The 18,604-nt window shown below is 28.7% G+C and overlaps 4 protein-coding genes across 5 annotated transcripts; 1 reads left to right on the top strand and 3 right to left on the bottom strand.

Moving 5' to 3' along the window:
- Window positions 1-40: 40 nt before the first annotated feature.
- Window positions 41-1,531, bottom strand: LOC145751316 (ras-related GTP-binding protein A-like). Its single transcript, XM_082567434.1, has one exon. It carries the CDS (start codon window positions 1,107-1,109, stop codon window positions 177-179), a length of 933 nt encoding a protein of 310 aa, XP_082423560.1. The 5' UTR covers window positions 1,110-1,531; the 3' UTR covers window positions 41-176.
- A 283-nt stretch (window positions 1,532-1,814) lies between these two features.
- On the top strand, window positions 1,815-3,712 carry LOC145751326 (uncharacterized). The gene is made up of 5 exons (XM_082567445.1): window positions 1,815-2,020; window positions 2,121-2,226; window positions 2,303-2,390; window positions 2,467-2,627; window positions 2,778-3,712. Exons 1-5 carry the CDS (start codon window positions 1,893-1,895, stop codon window positions 2,982-2,984), a joined length of 690 nt encoding a protein of 229 aa, XP_082423571.1. The 5' UTR covers window positions 1,815-1,892; the 3' UTR covers window positions 2,985-3,712.
- On the bottom strand, window positions 3,218-6,499 carry LOC145751299 (uncharacterized). Of its 2 annotated transcripts, none has more exons than XM_082567423.1 (7): window positions 6,208-6,499; window positions 5,688-5,771; window positions 5,397-5,573; window positions 5,107-5,235; window positions 4,533-4,924; window positions 4,219-4,395; window positions 3,218-4,126 (listed from the first exon to the last, which is right to left on the bottom strand). In XM_082567423.1, exons 1-7 carry the CDS (start codon window positions 6,377-6,379, stop codon window positions 3,893-3,895), a joined length of 1,365 nt encoding a protein of 454 aa, XP_082423549.1. In that variant the 5' UTR covers window positions 6,380-6,499; the 3' UTR covers window positions 3,218-3,892. The 2 variants fall into 2 exon arrangements, with proteins under 2 accessions (XP_082423549.1, XP_082423541.1); XM_082567415.1 differs by having other exon boundaries at window positions 3,219-4,126; window positions 5,098-5,235.
- Window positions 6,500-6,740: 241 nt separating this feature from the next.
- On the bottom strand, window positions 6,741-17,911 carry LOC145757650 (unconventional myosin-VI-like). Its single transcript, XM_082572457.1, has 30 exons — window positions 17,749-17,911; window positions 17,361-17,504; window positions 17,146-17,275; window positions 15,481-15,642; window positions 15,181-15,275; window positions 14,794-14,958; window positions 14,456-14,536; window positions 14,103-14,283; window positions 13,643-13,778; window positions 13,355-13,512; window positions 12,984-13,148; window positions 12,679-12,806; window positions 12,300-12,395; window positions 11,942-12,103; window positions 11,629-11,761; window positions 11,295-11,425; window positions 11,040-11,117; window positions 10,809-10,938; window positions 10,311-10,401; window positions 9,931-10,081; window positions 9,705-9,833; window positions 9,366-9,475; window positions 9,076-9,154; window positions 8,934-8,983; window positions 8,724-8,849; window positions 8,445-8,551; window positions 8,211-8,342; window positions 7,828-8,094; window positions 7,629-7,723; window positions 6,741-7,503 (listed from the first exon to the last, which is right to left on the bottom strand). The coding sequence occupies exons 1-30, from the start codon at window positions 17,863-17,865 to the stop codon at window positions 7,396-7,398; spliced, it is 3,837 nt and encodes a 1,278-aa protein (XP_082428583.1). The 5' UTR covers window positions 17,866-17,911; the 3' UTR covers window positions 6,741-7,395.
- Window positions 17,912-18,604: the final 693 nt, after the last annotated feature.

Here is an 18,604-nt window from a genome sequence, read left to right as displayed (position 1 = left end):
TTTAAACAACCAACATGCCCTATTTTACAATTCTAAAAAGTCCTAGTTTTAAATTTATTTTAATACTAAGAGTATTACTAAAAACAGGTCGTTTATAGGGTTGAAATAAAAAAACAGTAATTCAAAAACTCTCAATAATTTAATACACAAATATTTAAAAAAATTGATAGAAATCTTTATTTTCTTAACCTTCCCCCATCCAATCTATTTCTATCGAGTTTTTCAAGATCTTCAAAATGTTTACGAGCATTTCTAATGTTAATTAAAGTTAGTTCAGAAGGTACCGATGTATCCGACATAATCACCATCACATATGTGTTTGTAGTAAACATCTCAATAAATGCTGCAAAGGAGTTGTTCCGCACCTCAATACTTTGAAATGAAGCTGCCACCTTGCTACAGCTTAACTTAAATTGCTTAATGATGTTGCTAATTTTCTCGAATCTGTGGATATCCTTATGCAGCCTTCTTTCATTGTGCGAGATCACTAAAAATGTTGCCTTTTCAAATAATAAAACTTCATCGGCATTGATTATTTCTGCAAATCTTCCAAGGTTATGTTCCAGCTCCTTAACATTAGGTATAAGTTGATACATTATACTAGACCATGCTTTGTATAAGGTTTCGTCCCAAATAGATGTTTTGAAACAGGAACACTCTAAAGGCTTGGACAACAATAGCAGTTGCTCTTGCTTTTTGTTGAATATCAAATCCTTTTGATCATCCTGTACAAGATCCATTTTGTGAATTAGACAAAATATCTTGGCCTTTGGGGAATGTTGAATTATGGCCTCTAGGCATGTTTGATAATAATGCAGGTCTTTCTCAATTTCTCTACTTTCAACATCAAACACATATATCAGAACCTCAACATTGCGAAAAATGTTGTCCAGCTGACTTGAGAAGTAGTTTTCCATAAATGCCTCCTGACCTCCACAATCCCATAGATTTAAAACCAGATTGCCAAGAAATCGAACATGTGAATGTTCCACGTCCACCGTGGCACCAAGACGTCGAGTATCTCTTGCAATATAATTTGCAAAGATAATCGACCTCATGCTTGTCTTTCCAGAACCAGATTTGCCCATCAGTAAAACCTTTTTCTTCATTTTGTGGAATTATAATTAGGCTTGAAACAATATAAACATAAATACCTAAATGTTATTTTACATTTATACTTTGTAATGTTAAGTTAGATTGCAAATAACTTAAAAATATCGATAATGACAAATTAAGGCAGTAACAGAAGACAAACAATTCAATTTACAAGATTTTATTTTTTGGAATGCTGTTATAAAGGTTAAAGTGTATCAGTAACCATTGGAAGTGTGCAGTAATTTAAGTTAAAATGGATCAGTAACCATTGGTCAGTTGGTTGTATAATCCATTAATTATCAAATAATTTAGAGTAAACTATAATCAATAATTGGTATAAAGTTTTAAAAATTATAACTTAAATCATCAAATATATTTTCAACTTTTGCATTGCTTTTTTTTTTTTAAATTACTCGTGCTGCTGTTATTCCGCCTGTCTATAGGTCTCGTGACATCATAAGTAAGTGAAGGAGAATTGTAACCCAAATTTTTAAAACGTCAATAATTTTTTTTTAAACATTTTAAAAATAAATATTTCAAATTTCTATATTAAATTATGCAGGTAAATTAAATTATAATTGATCCTTACATGTTTGAAGACTAGCAAATATCCAAACTTATATTTGTGATTTGCATCTGCAAGTTACCAGTGTTGTTTTAATGTAAAGGTGATTTCCCTTTCTTGAAAATTATGCGTGTCTTTATACGCTTACCGATAAATTGTAAACACGCGATAAGTTTTTTATGGTCATAATATCCCACTCCCAACAAAATACCTACCATTATATGAAAGAAACATGCCGGAGATAACTCGATGGCAAGCCTTGCAATTCATTTTAATTTTGTTAGCTGTTCCAGCGCAAATTTTTTTATACGAATGGACTGGAACCACATCCGAAAAAGTTAGGGCCAACTCGATAAAAAGGTTACTAGGTTTCTTTGTATGTTATATTTTATTTTACTATTTATAAATCGTCGTTAAATATATTTACTTTTTTTAGATTAGTAAATTTATTTTTGTTTAGATTAGTGACTTCTTCAAGAGATTTTGTAGTTTCACTAACTGAATTCTCAATATGGAAAAAGATGTTTGTAAATTTTCGCTCCAACCTTATGCTTTTGATGCCCAAAGTAAATAATGATCATTCTTTAAACAAATCATTATTTTTTGTGCCATTTTTTAACTATTAGGGGCTAATTTTTTTAGAAATCAAAGATAAAAAAATTACAAACACATGCTGAAAGTGTTGCTGAGGAAGTATTTTGGCATAGAGAACCTCAACAGTATTTTGCAGGTTGTTATTTTCTAATAATTGTTATCAATTATAAAATATTTAAATAATAAACAATTTTGGGTTAATTTTAATCTAGGGTCAATAACTCCCCGTGACCCACGTTCTGGAAAGGTCAAATTCAGAGTTGGTCAGGTGATAAAGCATAAACGATTTGGTTATCGAGGGGTCATAGTTGGCTGGGATGAAACTTGTAAAGCACCTGAATCGTGGATCCAACAAATGCATGGTAACAACAAGGTACTCAACAAAATGTATTTAAGTGAAACACACAATTTTTTAGTATTTAAATACCATTTTAAACAAATTTTTTAGGGACTTAGTTGAAAATAAAATTTTACTTTTAAACACTATTAAAAAATATTTTAATTGTCACTTGTACAATTACAGCATTGGAGGACTCAACCTAATTATGCCATTCTTGTCGATACAAGAGATCGCAAGGAACCACAATTTACCTATGTTGTCCAAGATAACATCGAAGTCATAAGCAACTATAGAATTAAACATTCAGAATTACAAGACTACTTTGATTTTTATGACGGTGCACAATATCATACAAGAGAAGCATTAAAAACAATATATCCTAATGATTAAAAAGGTTTACCATTCTGTATAGGGTTTTGGTTTTTTTACTCTTATGTTTTGAAAAAGGGACTGCAAAAAAAACTTTTACAAGCCAAATGAATTGCATAGTTAAGAACTTTGTTAATTTTGCTATTCATTTTCAACATAACCTGCACACAACAAGCTCATGTTTTGTATACTATTTCAACAATTTATTTTTCTAAGGATGATGTACTGATAATATATATATATATATAGCTTGAGCCATTTATTTGTAGTGTTACCATAACATTTTTGTTATCCAACACACCGAAGTTACACAAAGCTTAATGGAAAGCTTAACAACATATTTATTGCAATTTCTTGTGGTTTAAAATCCAGTTAGTATAAACAACAATTGCAATTCATGCATCAACACACTTAAATTACAATTTTAGAATCTGTATTTTTATTGATTCATCATAACACTTTTTAATTAGTATTTATGAAAATTAAGAATGCAAAATAATACCAAAATTAATTAATTTAATTGCAATATGGTTTTTAACTAGATTTACTAAAGATAAAATAAAATGTTTTGCTTAAATAATTGAATTGAATTTTTTCACAAGCTTAAATTTTTATTTATATTTAAGCAATTTGTTTTTATAAAATGCAACATATTTAAGTTTAATTAACAACCACAAAACTGTTAGAGGTATACAATTGCCCTTAACAAGATTTATCGATGGAAATATATATTTGTGTAAATGCAGGATGTTTAGTTCATAGCAAATGACTTCTTAATCAGATAATTTAATTGACAGAGATTACTTTTTTAAATACAATATATCAATATCTTTTTCAACAAACAAGTTAATAAAATAGACATAATGTTAACATATAATAAACATTTTTGTTAGGCTAAATTGCACTCGATATGAGATTGTCACATACGTTTACTGGTATCCAGGCCCTGGTTGGCGAGGTCTGTATGGTCCCCTGTTAAACAATCGATGGGGGTTTTGATTGAGTTGTTGGGACTGCTGCATGTAGGGCATTGGTTGCCCTGGACCTCTTGGCGGCTGTTGGGCCCCTTGGGGAAATCCCTGATTTGGAGATCCACTGTATGGTTGTTGTTGTTGATAAAAAGTGTTTGGATTAGTGGCTGGGGGAAACTGCTGTGGTTTTTGCTAAAAAAAAAAAAAAAAAAAAAAAAATCGTTAGTTTTTGTTACATATAAAAATGAAACATAATTGGTTATATTCTAATTTGCATGTTGTACCTGTTGTTGTTGTTGTTGTGGTGGTTGATTGGAGTTATATTGTCCAGTACCAGGCTGAGTAGAAACCGGGGGTTTATAAGATCCTGTTTGAGGTGGAAATCCAGGTTGGTTTGAACCAGATTGGGGAGGCTGATAGCCCATGTTAACTTGTTGTCGTGCCTGTCCACCAAATCCACCCTAAAAAAAATTTATAATAATTTTATTTTTATATATACAATTAAAACTGAAACATATACTTCAATATTTTATTTATACAGCAAACATTTAATCAGTACAATCAAATTGTCTATATTTAACACTACCAATAATGTTACCTGCTGGGGTGGCTGTTGTTGTTCATTACCCTGATGCTGCATTTGATTCTGGTTTTGGCCTTGTTGAGGTTGTTGCACCATTGGTGCTGGTGGTTGAGAGAATGGTTGGTTGGATGGTGGAGTTTGCTGGGAAAAAGCTTGGTTTTGTTGACCTGCTTGTGGTTGCTGAAATGAGTTATGAAGTCCCTGGTTTGGCTGGGATGTAATATTGAAAGATTGCTGAATTGGGTCAATTGGTGGTTGTATTTGACCTACAGGAGGTTGCTGCTGTTGTTGTTGCTGCTGTTGTTGTGGCTGCTGTTGTTGTGGCTGCTGTTGTTGCTGTTGAAGTGATCTGGCCCCAGCTGATGATAAACTTCCAAGACTTTCAGCTGGACTCGATGGCCTATCACCTAAGTTTATTTAATGCAAAAAAAATCAATTATTTATTAACCAAAAGTTACAACAGCCTGCATTATTAATCTGTGTTCTACAATTCTAGTTTATCCAGCTTTGGAAATTATCAAAATAAGTATTAAAATATTGTATAGCCCGGATATACCAAAAATTTTAAAAAAAAATTTACCTGTCCCACCTGTTGAAGCATTTAATTGTGGTTTGTTGCTGTCATCATTTAATGGATCAAATGAATTATAAGCAAGTGGGTTAGATGCGGAAACTAAGCTGGCCATGTTTGGTGGTTCCGCTGGGCCATTTACCACAGCTAAAACAAAAAAAAATTTAAACAACTGTATTTAATTTACTTACTGGTAATTACACCAAAGCATTAAACCAAAGTAATACAAAACCTAATACCACTTAAATTAAAAAATACTCAATAAAATTAAACTCTTGATTTAAATTATAATTTGAAGCATGTTATACCTGTATTAACTATCTCCTTAGAACCTGACAGAGCTAAATCTGTGTTAGCGTTTTCTTCAGTTATCTGAGTTACACCAAACTGGTCCAGAATTGCATTAACCTGATCTCGAATTTTGATCAGGTCACTTTGAATGCCAAGAGATGGTAGAGTTGTTGATTTTTGGGGATGAGCCTTAGCTGTAAACAAAGTTTCGGTGATATATTTAAAGTTTAGTTTATTTAAAAACTTTCTTTTTTGGTGATTTCAATAAAATTACATATTTGTTGTGTTAAATAGAAAACTTAACTTACTAAATATTGTAAGCTTTAATATTCTGCTCATCTGTATAGCAAAGTTCATGTCTGAGTCATCAAAAATTGTGATAAGATCACCATCTAAAATAATTTAACACGATAAATAACTTAGGGGGCAAAAACTGATCAATTTTATTAGACTTAGCCATCTTTAAGCATGACATTTTATTATATTAGTTTTACCAACTACAATTTTTTATTGGATTTTTAACCCAAAACAACATTAAAACATCTATACACACATTATACAATACCCAAGTACCACAGACATAGTAGCATTAACATTTTAAAAGAAACTTCGCCAAAATTACTATAAGGCGAAAATAAACTTTATCAAAATTATAGTTAATAGTTATATTAGGCAATTTGAAAACAGATTTTTAAAAAATATTTTTTTAGTACAACAATTTAAAAAAATATGTTTTTACGTAAGTTTTGTAAGTCTGTAAGTGCACTGACAGAATATGAACGTTAAGTTAACTATTAAAACAATTTTAATTTTACAAACAAATTATACCCTCGTCAGCATATTTGATAGTAACATCTTGATCAGGGGTTAGTGTTCCTCTAAAAACACGTTGCATCATCAAAATAAGTTCATCGTAAGTAAGATCTTCGTTGTGAATTGGAATTCTTCTTACATCGTCTCCAAGTCTTGCCTTAATGATTAGCTTGCCAGTTAAATCCATAATATGAGCTTAATAAAGTTATTTATATATTTATTTTTTTTTTTGTACGCAACCTAAAATACTGACGAATTAAATTTAAATTTCAACAAAGCTTTTCGGCAAAAAAGTTCGTAAATTTTGTTCATGTGTCCAAATTAGTATACTAGGTGTATATAGTAGGTAAGTACTTACCTCACGCTTGAACAATGCTTTTATTTTTTTAAATATTTTAAAATAAGTTTTTATGATGTAAAAGATTTAAAGTAAACCTGGTTTATAAATTTTTAAATACATAGCAGACTAAAAATACAACTTTCACCTATTATGCACTTGAAATAGACGCAAAAATAACACCAATGTTTTTTTTTAAATTATTGGCTAGTGTATTGAATCAAGTGATGTACACATATATCAATGCAAACCACAAATATAGCTATACCGTCATCAACAGTTAATAAACGAAAAGAATTTACATCACCCCACAGAATTACCTACAGTACAAGCGAATTAATTAACACGATTTTATATTAAAGCAAAAAGTACAGTGCAAAATTTAAAAAATTTTGAATTTATAGAAAAGATAGAAATATTGCATGTGTAAAAAAACAACATAATTATTGAAAATACTTTTAGAAAATTAGGTATAAAATTAATTAAAATTTAATTAAGTTTAATACATTTTTGCCGCGTTTTTACCTTTTTGCAATTTTACAACATTAACTACCTAAAAATCAACGTAACAATTCTAAAAAAACACAATGAAATTAATGGTACTAGAAGCGTGTAAAGATATATGAATGATCACCACAGTTTACCTAGGATTACAAAAAGTAATTGCACTACAGAGTACGCAAATTTAATCTAATTTCAAGGAACAGGAATGTATTATTTGATTAAAAACCGAAAAAATGTACCTATAAAATTAAAATTACAGAAATGGAATAAAATTTTATAAAAATAATATAAACAAATAAAAAGATTTATCCATTATTCTAGCAAGCTACAAATACATGATTTAATAAAAGCTTGTTTTATTATCATGGTCGTTTTGCCTGTTGCAACATAGCAGTGGCAAAAGTTGGTCTGGCTTGTTTGGCATTAATTGCTGCTAACAAATACTCGCGACCTCGGTTTACTTGCCACACCTAAGTAAATATATACCATTTATTATTTATTTATTTAGATAAACATGAGCCACTGGTTAACAGCAAGTCTGGTGTGGTAGTGAGATCTTTGAGTTTACAAACTAAACAATCAAAATGTAACAAACCTGTTCAAATTCACGAGGTAACATTTCAGCTCCTTTCTTTCTCGTCAAGCCAGTATCTTCCAAACTTAACTCGCATATCTGCATGTCATCTTTGCCTAATAAAAAAATTGTGCAATATTTTTTATGACTGCTAATTTGTGATTTGCATAAAGATGGTCTTTTTTCATTGAGGATAAAAAATTATTTAAAAAAATGTTACCTGCCACAAACAGAAGAGCTTGCTTATCAGGATGAAGCTCCATTTGTCGAGCAATATACTGACCATCAAAGTGAGCAAACCACCACCCCTTCTTCTGCTCCTCTGGTGCCACCCCCTGGTCACTTGGCCGAACAAATGGAATTCTAAAGTAACGCTGCTCACGGGTCGGTATTCGCATGACCGGTTTTGGGGCTGCGGTGTTGTTACGGGGCATGGCAATTGCAGATGGTTGAGCTGTGTTTGAGGTTGAAGGATGATGTGCTGCAGCTAAAAAAATATTTTTAAATTAACTTATTTTATCAAGATTGACGACTTTTTTCCTCAAGGTTTATTAACTTTAAATTTTATATTTTAACTTAAAATAAGTAACTCAATATAAATACCATTATTAAGAACAGCCCTTGGTGCTCTCTGGTCTTGTGGTTGATTTCTTGCCTTGTTTCTTGCCTTCCACATATGATAAACCTTCAATCTTCTATGAAATTCTTCTCTGCATTCTTCCAATAACACAATATCTAAAACAAAAAACAACAAATATTTAATTGATTTTTATTTTTAATATACTTCATAAACGTAAACAAAACTTGGGGTGAAATCAACTATAATTTAAGAATAACCTGTTGATGTGTTTATAGCATCTCGTAACTCAGTATACTTCCATTTGGTCAAATCGTGTTTCTTTGACGAGGTTGTTGCCTCATTTGCAGTTACATTTGCAAGTGCCCTTTACAAATACAAAAATATTAACTAAAAATAATAATCTGTTTGTAAGCAACATGTATTAATATATATTAAAATTTTACAAAAAGTAACTAAAGATTAAATTAAAAACTACTAATTTCTAGTTGATTATTTCATACTTATATTAAGTAGGAAGTATATGTACAAAGAGTTACCGTTTTTGTTGTTGAACAACAGCCTGTGAGACTGGAAGTTCCTCCACAAGTTGAGAGTTTGCATCATCTTGAGCAAGTCGCATCGCAAGCTCCCTGTCCCTTCTTTCTTGATCTTCAATTGCTCTCCTAACAAATATTTAACACGAAAATGTTAGAAAAAAAAATACAAAGGAACAACTACTAAAATAGTTTGTGATAAAAAATGTTTACCGTTTTTCTTCTTCAATTCTATCCTTTTCTGCTTGAGCTTCAATTTCTGCCTAGAATAATTTATAAAACATTATTTTTATCTACTAAATTGCCAAAAACATTTGATATTGTTAAAACATTTAATTGTTGAAGTATGCTTTACTTGAATTTTCTTTTCCATTTCCAATCTTTTCTTTTCTTCCTCCTCTTCCTTCTTTCGTTTTGCTTCCATTTCTGCTTTGCTAAAAATTGATAAAAAATATAATTAATACAGAATATTGCATAAACTACCAACTGAACTGGTATATAAAAAGAAATTGTCTTCTAGTAAGCAATAAAAATTGTAGAAGTAATGTTTTTATAATATTCACAAGAAATATTTTTTATAATTAATTAACGTAAAGTTTTACAGTAATACAATTTAGTTAAAATATAGTACTTCAGATAACTTACATTCTTCTTTTTTCCTCTTCTTCCTTTCTCTTTCGTTCTCTCTCCTCCTCTGCCTTTTTCTTTTGTAGTTCTTCTTCCTCTCTTCGTTTTCTTTCTCTTTCAAGCTCTTCCTAAAATAAAAGCAAATTTATTTGTTAAAACAACAAAACAAAAAATGCCAACCAAATAAAAGTATTTCATTTTCAAAGATAAGAAATATTGTGTAAAGATTACCAGTATATATTATTTAGAGTGTATTAAAAAAAAAAATTGACAAGAATAGAAAATTAAATTTTATCCAATTTAAGCATATTTGGTTTATAAAGTATCAAAACAACAAAAATAACATCAACTCTTTACTTTAATTTTTCTTGCTTTTTCAGCTTCTTCTTCAGCCAGTTTGCGAGATTGTAAATCTTTAAGAAGTTGACCTTCAAGCTGTAACAATTTTTTGTATGAAGCATCTATGGCAGGCATCTTGCTTGTTGTCTAAATAAAAAAATCCAAAAAAAAAAATTTAATTTCATCCAAGAATAAAAAATTACAAAAAATAAATTTAAAATGTAATGTTAAAAAATAACATTACCTTAATCATGAGCACATGATCTTTAATATTCTGATCATGTTTGTTCACTTTCTGTTCCATTTCCTTTCTGTTATCTTTTAATACTTGAACCATTTGTTTCATTTTTGGAAGTTGGCGAAGTAGTGGTCTCACACGAGCAAGGGCCTGGATTCTATTTAAAAAAATTATTACCTGATTATTGTTAATTGTTGATAACTAAATAATAGTAATTGTTAAAAATCTATAATTTATGTACCAAATAAAAAAAAAATTATTTTAAAATAAAGAAAAAAAAAACACCTTTATGAAAGAAATGTCTTTTTAGATATAATAATATTTAATATAAACTCAAGGAAATGTAAGTTTTAAAATATTGAACAAATGTAGGTTCAAACATTAACCTAGGGCGATGAATTCTTCTAGCAATAACTCCTCGTAGATGTTTTTGTATGCAGATATAATGTGCACGAAGCCACAAAATCTTGTTTTTCACTAAACAAAATCAAGTACAATTAGTAAAATGAAAGTTGTAGGGCACTTCATATAAGTAAACACTTTTTATTTTTAAAGTCCTAGTTTAATGTTTAGTTTTCTAAGTTTAAACACACTATAAAGGTTAAGTACCATTCTTAAAGCTAATATTAGCTTGATTAAGATCACTTGATTAACAATGTATTAATTAGCTAAATCCAACTCTTTTAAGTATTAAAAAATTAAAAATACTTTTAACAAGCCCTATAAAAAAACACAGTCACTTAAACTTTATTTAAATAGCACAAACAACCTTAAACTAATTGTAAGACAAATTTCTTTTTACGAAAACTTTATATTTAAATTAAAAGATGTTTGTTAAAAGCAACATAAGTAAATTTTGAAAATTGGTGAAAAAATATACTTACGTTTAATAACAGATAGAGCACACCATTGAGCTTTTCTCCATCTTGCTCGGATCAACCATTTCTCCACCTTCTTAATCAAAATCTTCAGATTTTCAGGATCAGATCTCATTAATTGATCGAACTCTGCAAACTACAGAAATTAAATAATTTAGATTTTGACCTATTAAAAATTTTATAAAACAGGCACATCCTAATAAAATTTATAATTCAATTTTAATTTTAGATAGTTACCTTTCCAGGACGAAAGAAAACTTTTGTCAATCCAAATTTGAAATCTGATTCATCCAATCCAAGTGCTTTAAATAAAGCCTAAAAAAATTGTCCAATTAGATTTTAATAAAGAGCTTATAAAAAGCCACTTACTACAACATAACTATAATAAACAGATGGGCAAAAGTTTATATTCAAGTAATGTCAACTAGATTGGTTATGTTTTTCGGGAAAAAAAATAGAACGGTTAATTAACAAATTGAAACTATAAGATACCTTGCAAAACAAGCGAGGATCCAATCTTCTGAGTTTCTCTGGCATGATTGCTTTGTACATGGAATAAACATCAAGAAATTGAGCTCGAGATGGAAAACCACCCTGCATGAGGGATAACACCGACACCATTCCTAATTAACAACATGTCAATGTTGATTATTTCATTACTAAATATCACGAATACAAGTGATAATAAAATCCATTTCTTATTTAGCTTGAGCTTTTAATAAATAAAACATTTTTAATAAGTAAAAATTTTAACAACACATTTTTAATTTTATTAATTGACCCTGATTTTATTTGTAAAAAATCATTATCAAAGATAATGTTTTACCAGAGCATTGAAGTTGGCTAAGAATCTGGCCACCCTCGAATAAATTTCCCTGCATTGAGAGATTCGGTTTGATACAACGAATAAAACTTGAACCAGTAGCTGTTAATTTCTCAAGCAATTTTCCAAGTTGAGTCTGTTAATAATTATTAATAACATTAATCTTAGGCTTTAGAAACAATTTAATAAAAAAAATATAAAATATTGTCTCGCCAAACACTAACATTATTATGCAGGTAGAAGTTAAAATATCAAACATAATAATTCAAAATGTATTTTAAATAGTAACAATTTTAATGAACAACTAAACACTTACCTTAAATTTGTTTCCAACGCTAATAAAAGCCAATTTTCCTTTCATAGATTTTGCATTGTTTTGATTTTCAAAGATTAATCGAACAAGTTTATGCTTACTTCCTCTTACCAACTCTTCAAGTGAATGATGTAAAGCATCATTGTTTTTCTCCACAAATTGAACCTGGAAACATAAAGTGCTTCATAATAAAAATATAAACTGGTAAAATCATACATTTTTTGAAGAAAATTTTTACTTTTCTATATATACTTTGTTGTTGTAAACAAATTAATAAACAAAACACAAGCAATATATTTTTGTGTTTTACTTATTATTTCTCCAGTACCTAACTTTGAATTTTGTGCAAGTTAATACTTACAGTTTGATAACAAACAGCTCCAGCAAAATGACGAATCATAAAACCTTCGTCATCTCTTAAGTTCCTGTGGTTGGCAAGTTGTGATTTACGAGGAATCTTTAAAGTTAAACAAATAAAAAAATATCATATAAAAATTAAAATTAAAAAAATGAATGATTAGGTAATAAAAAAACTAGGAATAATTACTTATACAACCACAAAATCATTTTTTTTTTATTTGAAATAGATCTTATATATTATTTATTTAATTATATATATTGTTCACAAGTAAATTATTAATTTATATATTATATATAAGCAAAATGCATATAAATACTAAAAATTTTTTGAACCCTTATTAAAATTTATTAACGTTAAAGAGTTTATTAAATTAACTTACAGAAATCCTGAAATGATCTTTATGTTTTTGGTGAACCATGCTGGTAAAACGATGGTCATCAGGTCGAGGAAGTTTATTTTCTTCATCCAAAATATCAAGAATTCCGACTCTTGGCATTTCAATTAAATCTAATCAAACACGAAAAAAGTAAATAACTAATATAAATAACATACAATTAAAGATCAAAGGCACTTTCAACAAATCAGAAATAATACAAAATTTAAATTTAAATCAAAAACAAAACTTTAGTTAATTTGTTTCTCTACTATTGAACTATGGGGTACTTTGAATTTTTTATTACTTACCAATACAGTCCTGATTATCAGCATAAACAACTTCGTGTACACCCAATCCTTCCTTGGCATATAACTCTTGTTCTTCATGCAGGACTCTTTCATTGAAAAACTGTTGTAGTTTCTCGTTACAGTAATTGATGCAGAATTGCTCAAAACTGTTCACTTCAAAATACTCTGTAAAAAATATTGATATGATTGAGTATATATTGACTGTAAAACATGATGTGCTATTTAACAATTTTTGATTTAAATTTTAAATTGGATTGCTAACTTTTCTTTATTATGCCAAAAAATATTTTTAAATATTTGTCATATTGTAAATATACAAGTAGAAAATGTCAAGGCTTTTACATATTGTAAATTCATAAAAAAAAACTAACCAAATCCAGCTATGTCTAAAATGCCAATGTAATTGTCAGATTTTTGAAACACAAAGCACTTATTTATCCTAGAGACAACATGATCAAAAAGTCTTGAGTAGATTGCTTTGGCCAATGCTTCCCTTGCATTTGATGATTGAGCTCTTTTTAAAGGAACACTAAAAACCAAAAAACGAATAAGAATTAACAAGTTTTTAAAAAAAACTAGAAAAGTTGTCATTTACACAAAAATTAAAAAAAAACTTTTTAGTAACCATAAATTATACACATGAAAAATAATCTAATTACTTTATCGTATTCTTTTCTCCAGCTGACTGCATTGTCCTTGTGGTCATAGCCTCAGTAAGAGCTTTAGGATCCAAACCAAGAAGTTCTGATGTTATTTTTACTGATTGAACACTGTCAGCACTCACCATGCAACCACCTTTATAAAACATTTAAGAAATGAATAATAAGTCGAAAACATTTGATTTTGGGTAAAAAATTAATTTTTTGACACTTTGACTGTAATAATGTCATCGAATAAAGTGGCAAATCAAAATCTATTGTCTTACAAATTAAAATTTTTGCTATTCTGACTGAATTTATTGTTAAGTGACAGGTTTTGTTTGTTACTCAACCCATAAATGTTTTAATACTATCATATTCACAGACTTAATGACCCTATCAAAAAACCTTAAATTATTTGATTTAACCACTGTAAAAATTGTTAAACTCTTTTTCAGATGTTAATATCCAATGTTTTTACCTGAAGAGCCCCCCGCATCCTCGAAGAGAATATTCCCAAGATGAAGAACCCCGGCTACTACTTGGAAGAAGTCCATCATGTCATCCTGGGAGATTCCCATTTGTTTCATCGAGTCGATTATTCGATGATAATCTTTGTAGTCATTTAGCAAAGTGTCACTTAAGTTTCCAGACTTGTTGTACTAGAAATTAAAAAGTTTAAATTTAAATTATTCAATTAATCATAAAATTATTTTTTGAAATTTAATTTCCAATAGTTAAAGAGATACAAATTTCAAGAAACAAAAACATGCAGAAATACACCCATATTTCGTCAATTTTTTATATATTACTTTTATAAAAAATATTTTTCACCTCTTTTGAAAATGCGTCTTTCTCTACTTTGGATTTTTCAGCATCAGTCAAAAAATATTGAGTACATCCATTTTTTAAATACTAAAAATAAACAACATTAACAGTTGGTTATAGAAAAGTATTTTTACAAAACCAACAATACAGTATTTTGTTAAATGGTATATTGTTACACAAGTTGTTGTTCAAATGGGTATAATGTTATAAAAGCACACAATGGTTGTTTAACTTTAAAAAGATTTCCAATTTTTAACTATTATTTTTTGAATGTGACATAAGTAAACTTTGCTATTTTCTTTTAAAAAAATTTCTTAACTTTAAAATTTCTTAACTTTGCTTACCCTAAAATTGTCAGGTGACTTGAGGTAAAACTTGGCACGAACGTCAGCAGAAGCACCACAACATAATCGATAAAAAATATGATAATTTCTTTCTCTGCCATTCTGTAAGACGATTCTAGATTTTTCCAGCAGATAATGAGAAACAAATCCACCAACCACCTTGCCCTAAAAAGAAAGTGAAATTAAAAAAAATGTTTTTGGTTACTAAAACTGTTACCATATAAAATAACTAACTTTTTATAATCACCTTGAGTTTCAAAATTCAATATTTAAAAGGTAGCAATATGATTAAAAAGGTTGTAGTTTATAAGTTAGTGTAATATACTAGTTCTAGAGTAATATTTCTTAGTCACATGGTAATATTACTTAAAAAAATTTATTGCCAACCTTAAGAAAGTGAATTTCAACAAACTTTCCAAATCTGCTACTATTATTGTTCCTCATAGTTTTAGCATTTCCAAATGCCTCAAGAATGGGGTTTGCTTAAATTAAACAAGAATGGGTATTTATATTATACTTAAGACCCAACATTTTAAGGCACATTCTTATTTAACAAGTTTATCTTTCTATTGATAAAACACCATCGACATTGAAAATATATTAATGTTAATTATTTTCTATTTGAATTAAGATAAGAGCCATTTAATAATACAAAAAGAACAAAACAAATATTAATTTAGTTAATACCTTGAACCAAACGTTTATCTATGTCATCTCCTGAGCCATAATTATCAGCAAGATATCGTAACACAAATTTTGTGTTTTCGGTTTTACCTGCTCCACTTTCACCTGAAACTATGATAGATTGGGATGTTCGGTTCACCTTCATGTCACGATAAGCTTTGTCAGCTGTACAAAAAAGGTTTTTAATTATTTTAGGGTGGAAAAGTAGGGTACAAAAAATCTAGCAAATTTTTTTTTGGAAAATAGCAATTATTAATTGGGGCTGTTAACATTTTTGAACTTACTTTAAAATAAAAAGAAACTTTTAAATAAAAACAACATAAACTTAGTTTGTAAAATAAGACTTAGTTATTGTGACAGTCTTTTAAAGTAATATGCCTACATAAAAATCATATTTAGTCAATAAAGTGAAAGTCGAATTAAAAGATACACCATTATTTTGTTGTTATTTAAAATGGTGAAAGATGTTAGTAATTAATTTTAATTTAACATTGTAAAATGAGTTCATTTTTTATAATAAGCTAGTTAATTAAAACAGGAACAAAAACTTAATTGTAATGTTTTTATTATTAGTTTACCTGTTTTTTAACTAACTATTAACACTATTAAATGTATTGAACATTTGCATACAAGCTTTACAAAAAGCAATATTTAAAAACAGGTAAATTATATTCAATATTCAAAAATTGTATACAGTGTTACAAAATAAATCATTATGTTCAAAAGCCTACAGGATGTAACCTGTAATTATGTGGTTTTAACCATAAGTAACAGGAATCCACTTATATAAAATATTAAATGAAAAACAAAGAACAATTTTATATCATTTTTTTTACCTTTCGTTTATGTGATATTCAGCATAAATGCGTAACACAATTATACCTAGAATTTTCCCAAACCAACATTACATATTTAAATAAAATGTTTGCTCTATGTAATTCGTAACATATTTACTCTACTTAAAACCTTCCTTAGAAGTACAAATGGCACAAATAAATTGATAAACCAAACATGACATATTTTTCTTTCACAAAATGCAAAACACTTTTAAAGGTCAAATTTATAGTTTAAAGCAAATCATGTTTAAAGAATTTTTAGTTTAACAATGATGTCATTTTGTACCATGGGTGACCGTGCTTGCCGGCACTTTATTAATTTAGAAGTTAATGATTAACATAACAGGGCGTCAGTGGTACAGGTTGGATTATTACACTGAGAATACAAACTGACATTATAACCATTTAAATAAAAGTCATTAAGCAAAAAATTCCCATTTTACACTAAACAGTTTTTATAATTTATTTAAATTTAGAATACAACAATAGCTTAATGTGTCTACCTGTAAGTGATAATACATCTTTATTACTAACACACAGTAGATTGAAATAAAATCATTGGCTACATTATACCACTTTAAAAGAGAGGTGCTTATCTAGCTACTTAATTACCCATGCCACTTAATGATAAGAATGATTTAATGTAATACAATGATTAGCATAGAAGCTTCTGTATTGATGATTACACACAAAATAAGCATAATGTAATGTGTCTTGAAACATACTAAAAAAAAAAAATTTCCAAAAACACAATTTTATTATTTCAAATATATATTGTGCGTTTTGTAAACAATTTTTCTGTGAGTACATAGAAAATTTAAATCATATTTACCTATTGCATAGCAGTGGGGAGGAAGAACACCCAATGACTTTCCCTTATATTTCTTTACTTGCGCATCATTGTATAGTTGTGGTATGTCTCGATATGGGTTCACAGCAATTAATATGTTAGCAACATAGGTCTAAAACAAAAACAAATTCATGCAATGGCATATAATTTTGTGTATATATTAACTCTTACATAACAACAAAATAATTTTTTTTTACATATATTTTGTCTTTCTTGTATCTTAGTCGAAGATTGTGAAGTAATGTTGCTTCATTTAAGTACATCAAAGCACAATTGTCATCAGTCTCCTTTTTTTGATCAGGTTCAGCTGGGAAAACTTGACTGTATGATGCTGTTATTGCCTGCAAATATTTATGATAAAAGATATTAAAAACTGTCTAAAACCAACATCGGCATTTTGAAAGAACCAGATTACATCACAAAAACATATCTATTTATTATTCTTAGTTGGTCCTTAACATAAATTAAAATTAATATTTATAAGGTAATTTGTTTAGGCTACTTATTTATAAATTATTCAACACAAAAAAGAAATTTAATACGTTCACATTAAAAATTATAAGCTTGGTTAATAAGTTTGTAAACCTTTTCATTTTGAGCTGCCGGTTTAACAGTTATTGTTGTGTTTCCAATATCAATAATAGTTCCCAATATAAACCCATGTTCAGGGTGTGGTCCCCAAACTATTTTACCACTGTCCATTTTCCTCGTGTGTTTAATTTAACTTCGTAAACGATATCAATTTGAAAACATTATCTTACAAAAAGTATTACAAAAATTAGAGTGCTTATAGTGACTACTATACTTAATACAAGCATGCTTATCTATTTTTACCTTTAAAAACTTAACAATACTACGAAGAATAGTTTTATAAAAACACATTCAATCTTTTAACTAGCAGACCAATTTCATTTTTAACCAACAATTAAGACCACTACTGCTTAAGATAAAGTTTAAGTTGAATATACTTTGTCATTTAAGTTTTACATTATTCCGAAAAATAAAGTTAGGTCACAACCGTAATAAGTTTAACCCACAGCCAATAACCAATAAAAAAAATAACTAACGTCAAAAAAAGAAATACCTATTTGCCTAACTAACCACTAGCTAAGCCTACAAGCTGACAAGCCATGGTTTAAACCCCACAAACAGCATAATAAGGTGTATTGTTTTTTTCCCATTTTATGTAACACATATGTTAAACAAAACCCATGCACTGTTCTGACCTACACACTTGCCGGTCTTAATTTACGCAATCCACATCACCAAACAAAAAATACGCTTTAAATGATAAGAATCTAAGTTCGTTCCAGATGAGTGCTTTTTACAGTTATTATGTTAACAAAAAATTATATAGGGGTTTCTCGGCTTAGTAATAAATTAAATATCCAACTGTATTTTGCAAAATTGGCCTAACAAAATTTTAAAATGTGCAGTAAGA

Source organism: Corella eumyota, chromosome 1 (assembly GCF_963082875.1).
Source record: "Corella eumyota chromosome 1, kaCorEumy4.1, whole genome shotgun sequence".
Taxonomy (NCBI): Eukaryota; Metazoa; Chordata; class Ascidiacea; order Phlebobranchia; family Corellidae; genus Corella; species Corella eumyota.
The sequence above is the reverse complement of the archived record's forward strand: the minus strand, read 5'-3'. Positions and strand labels throughout refer to the sequence as shown.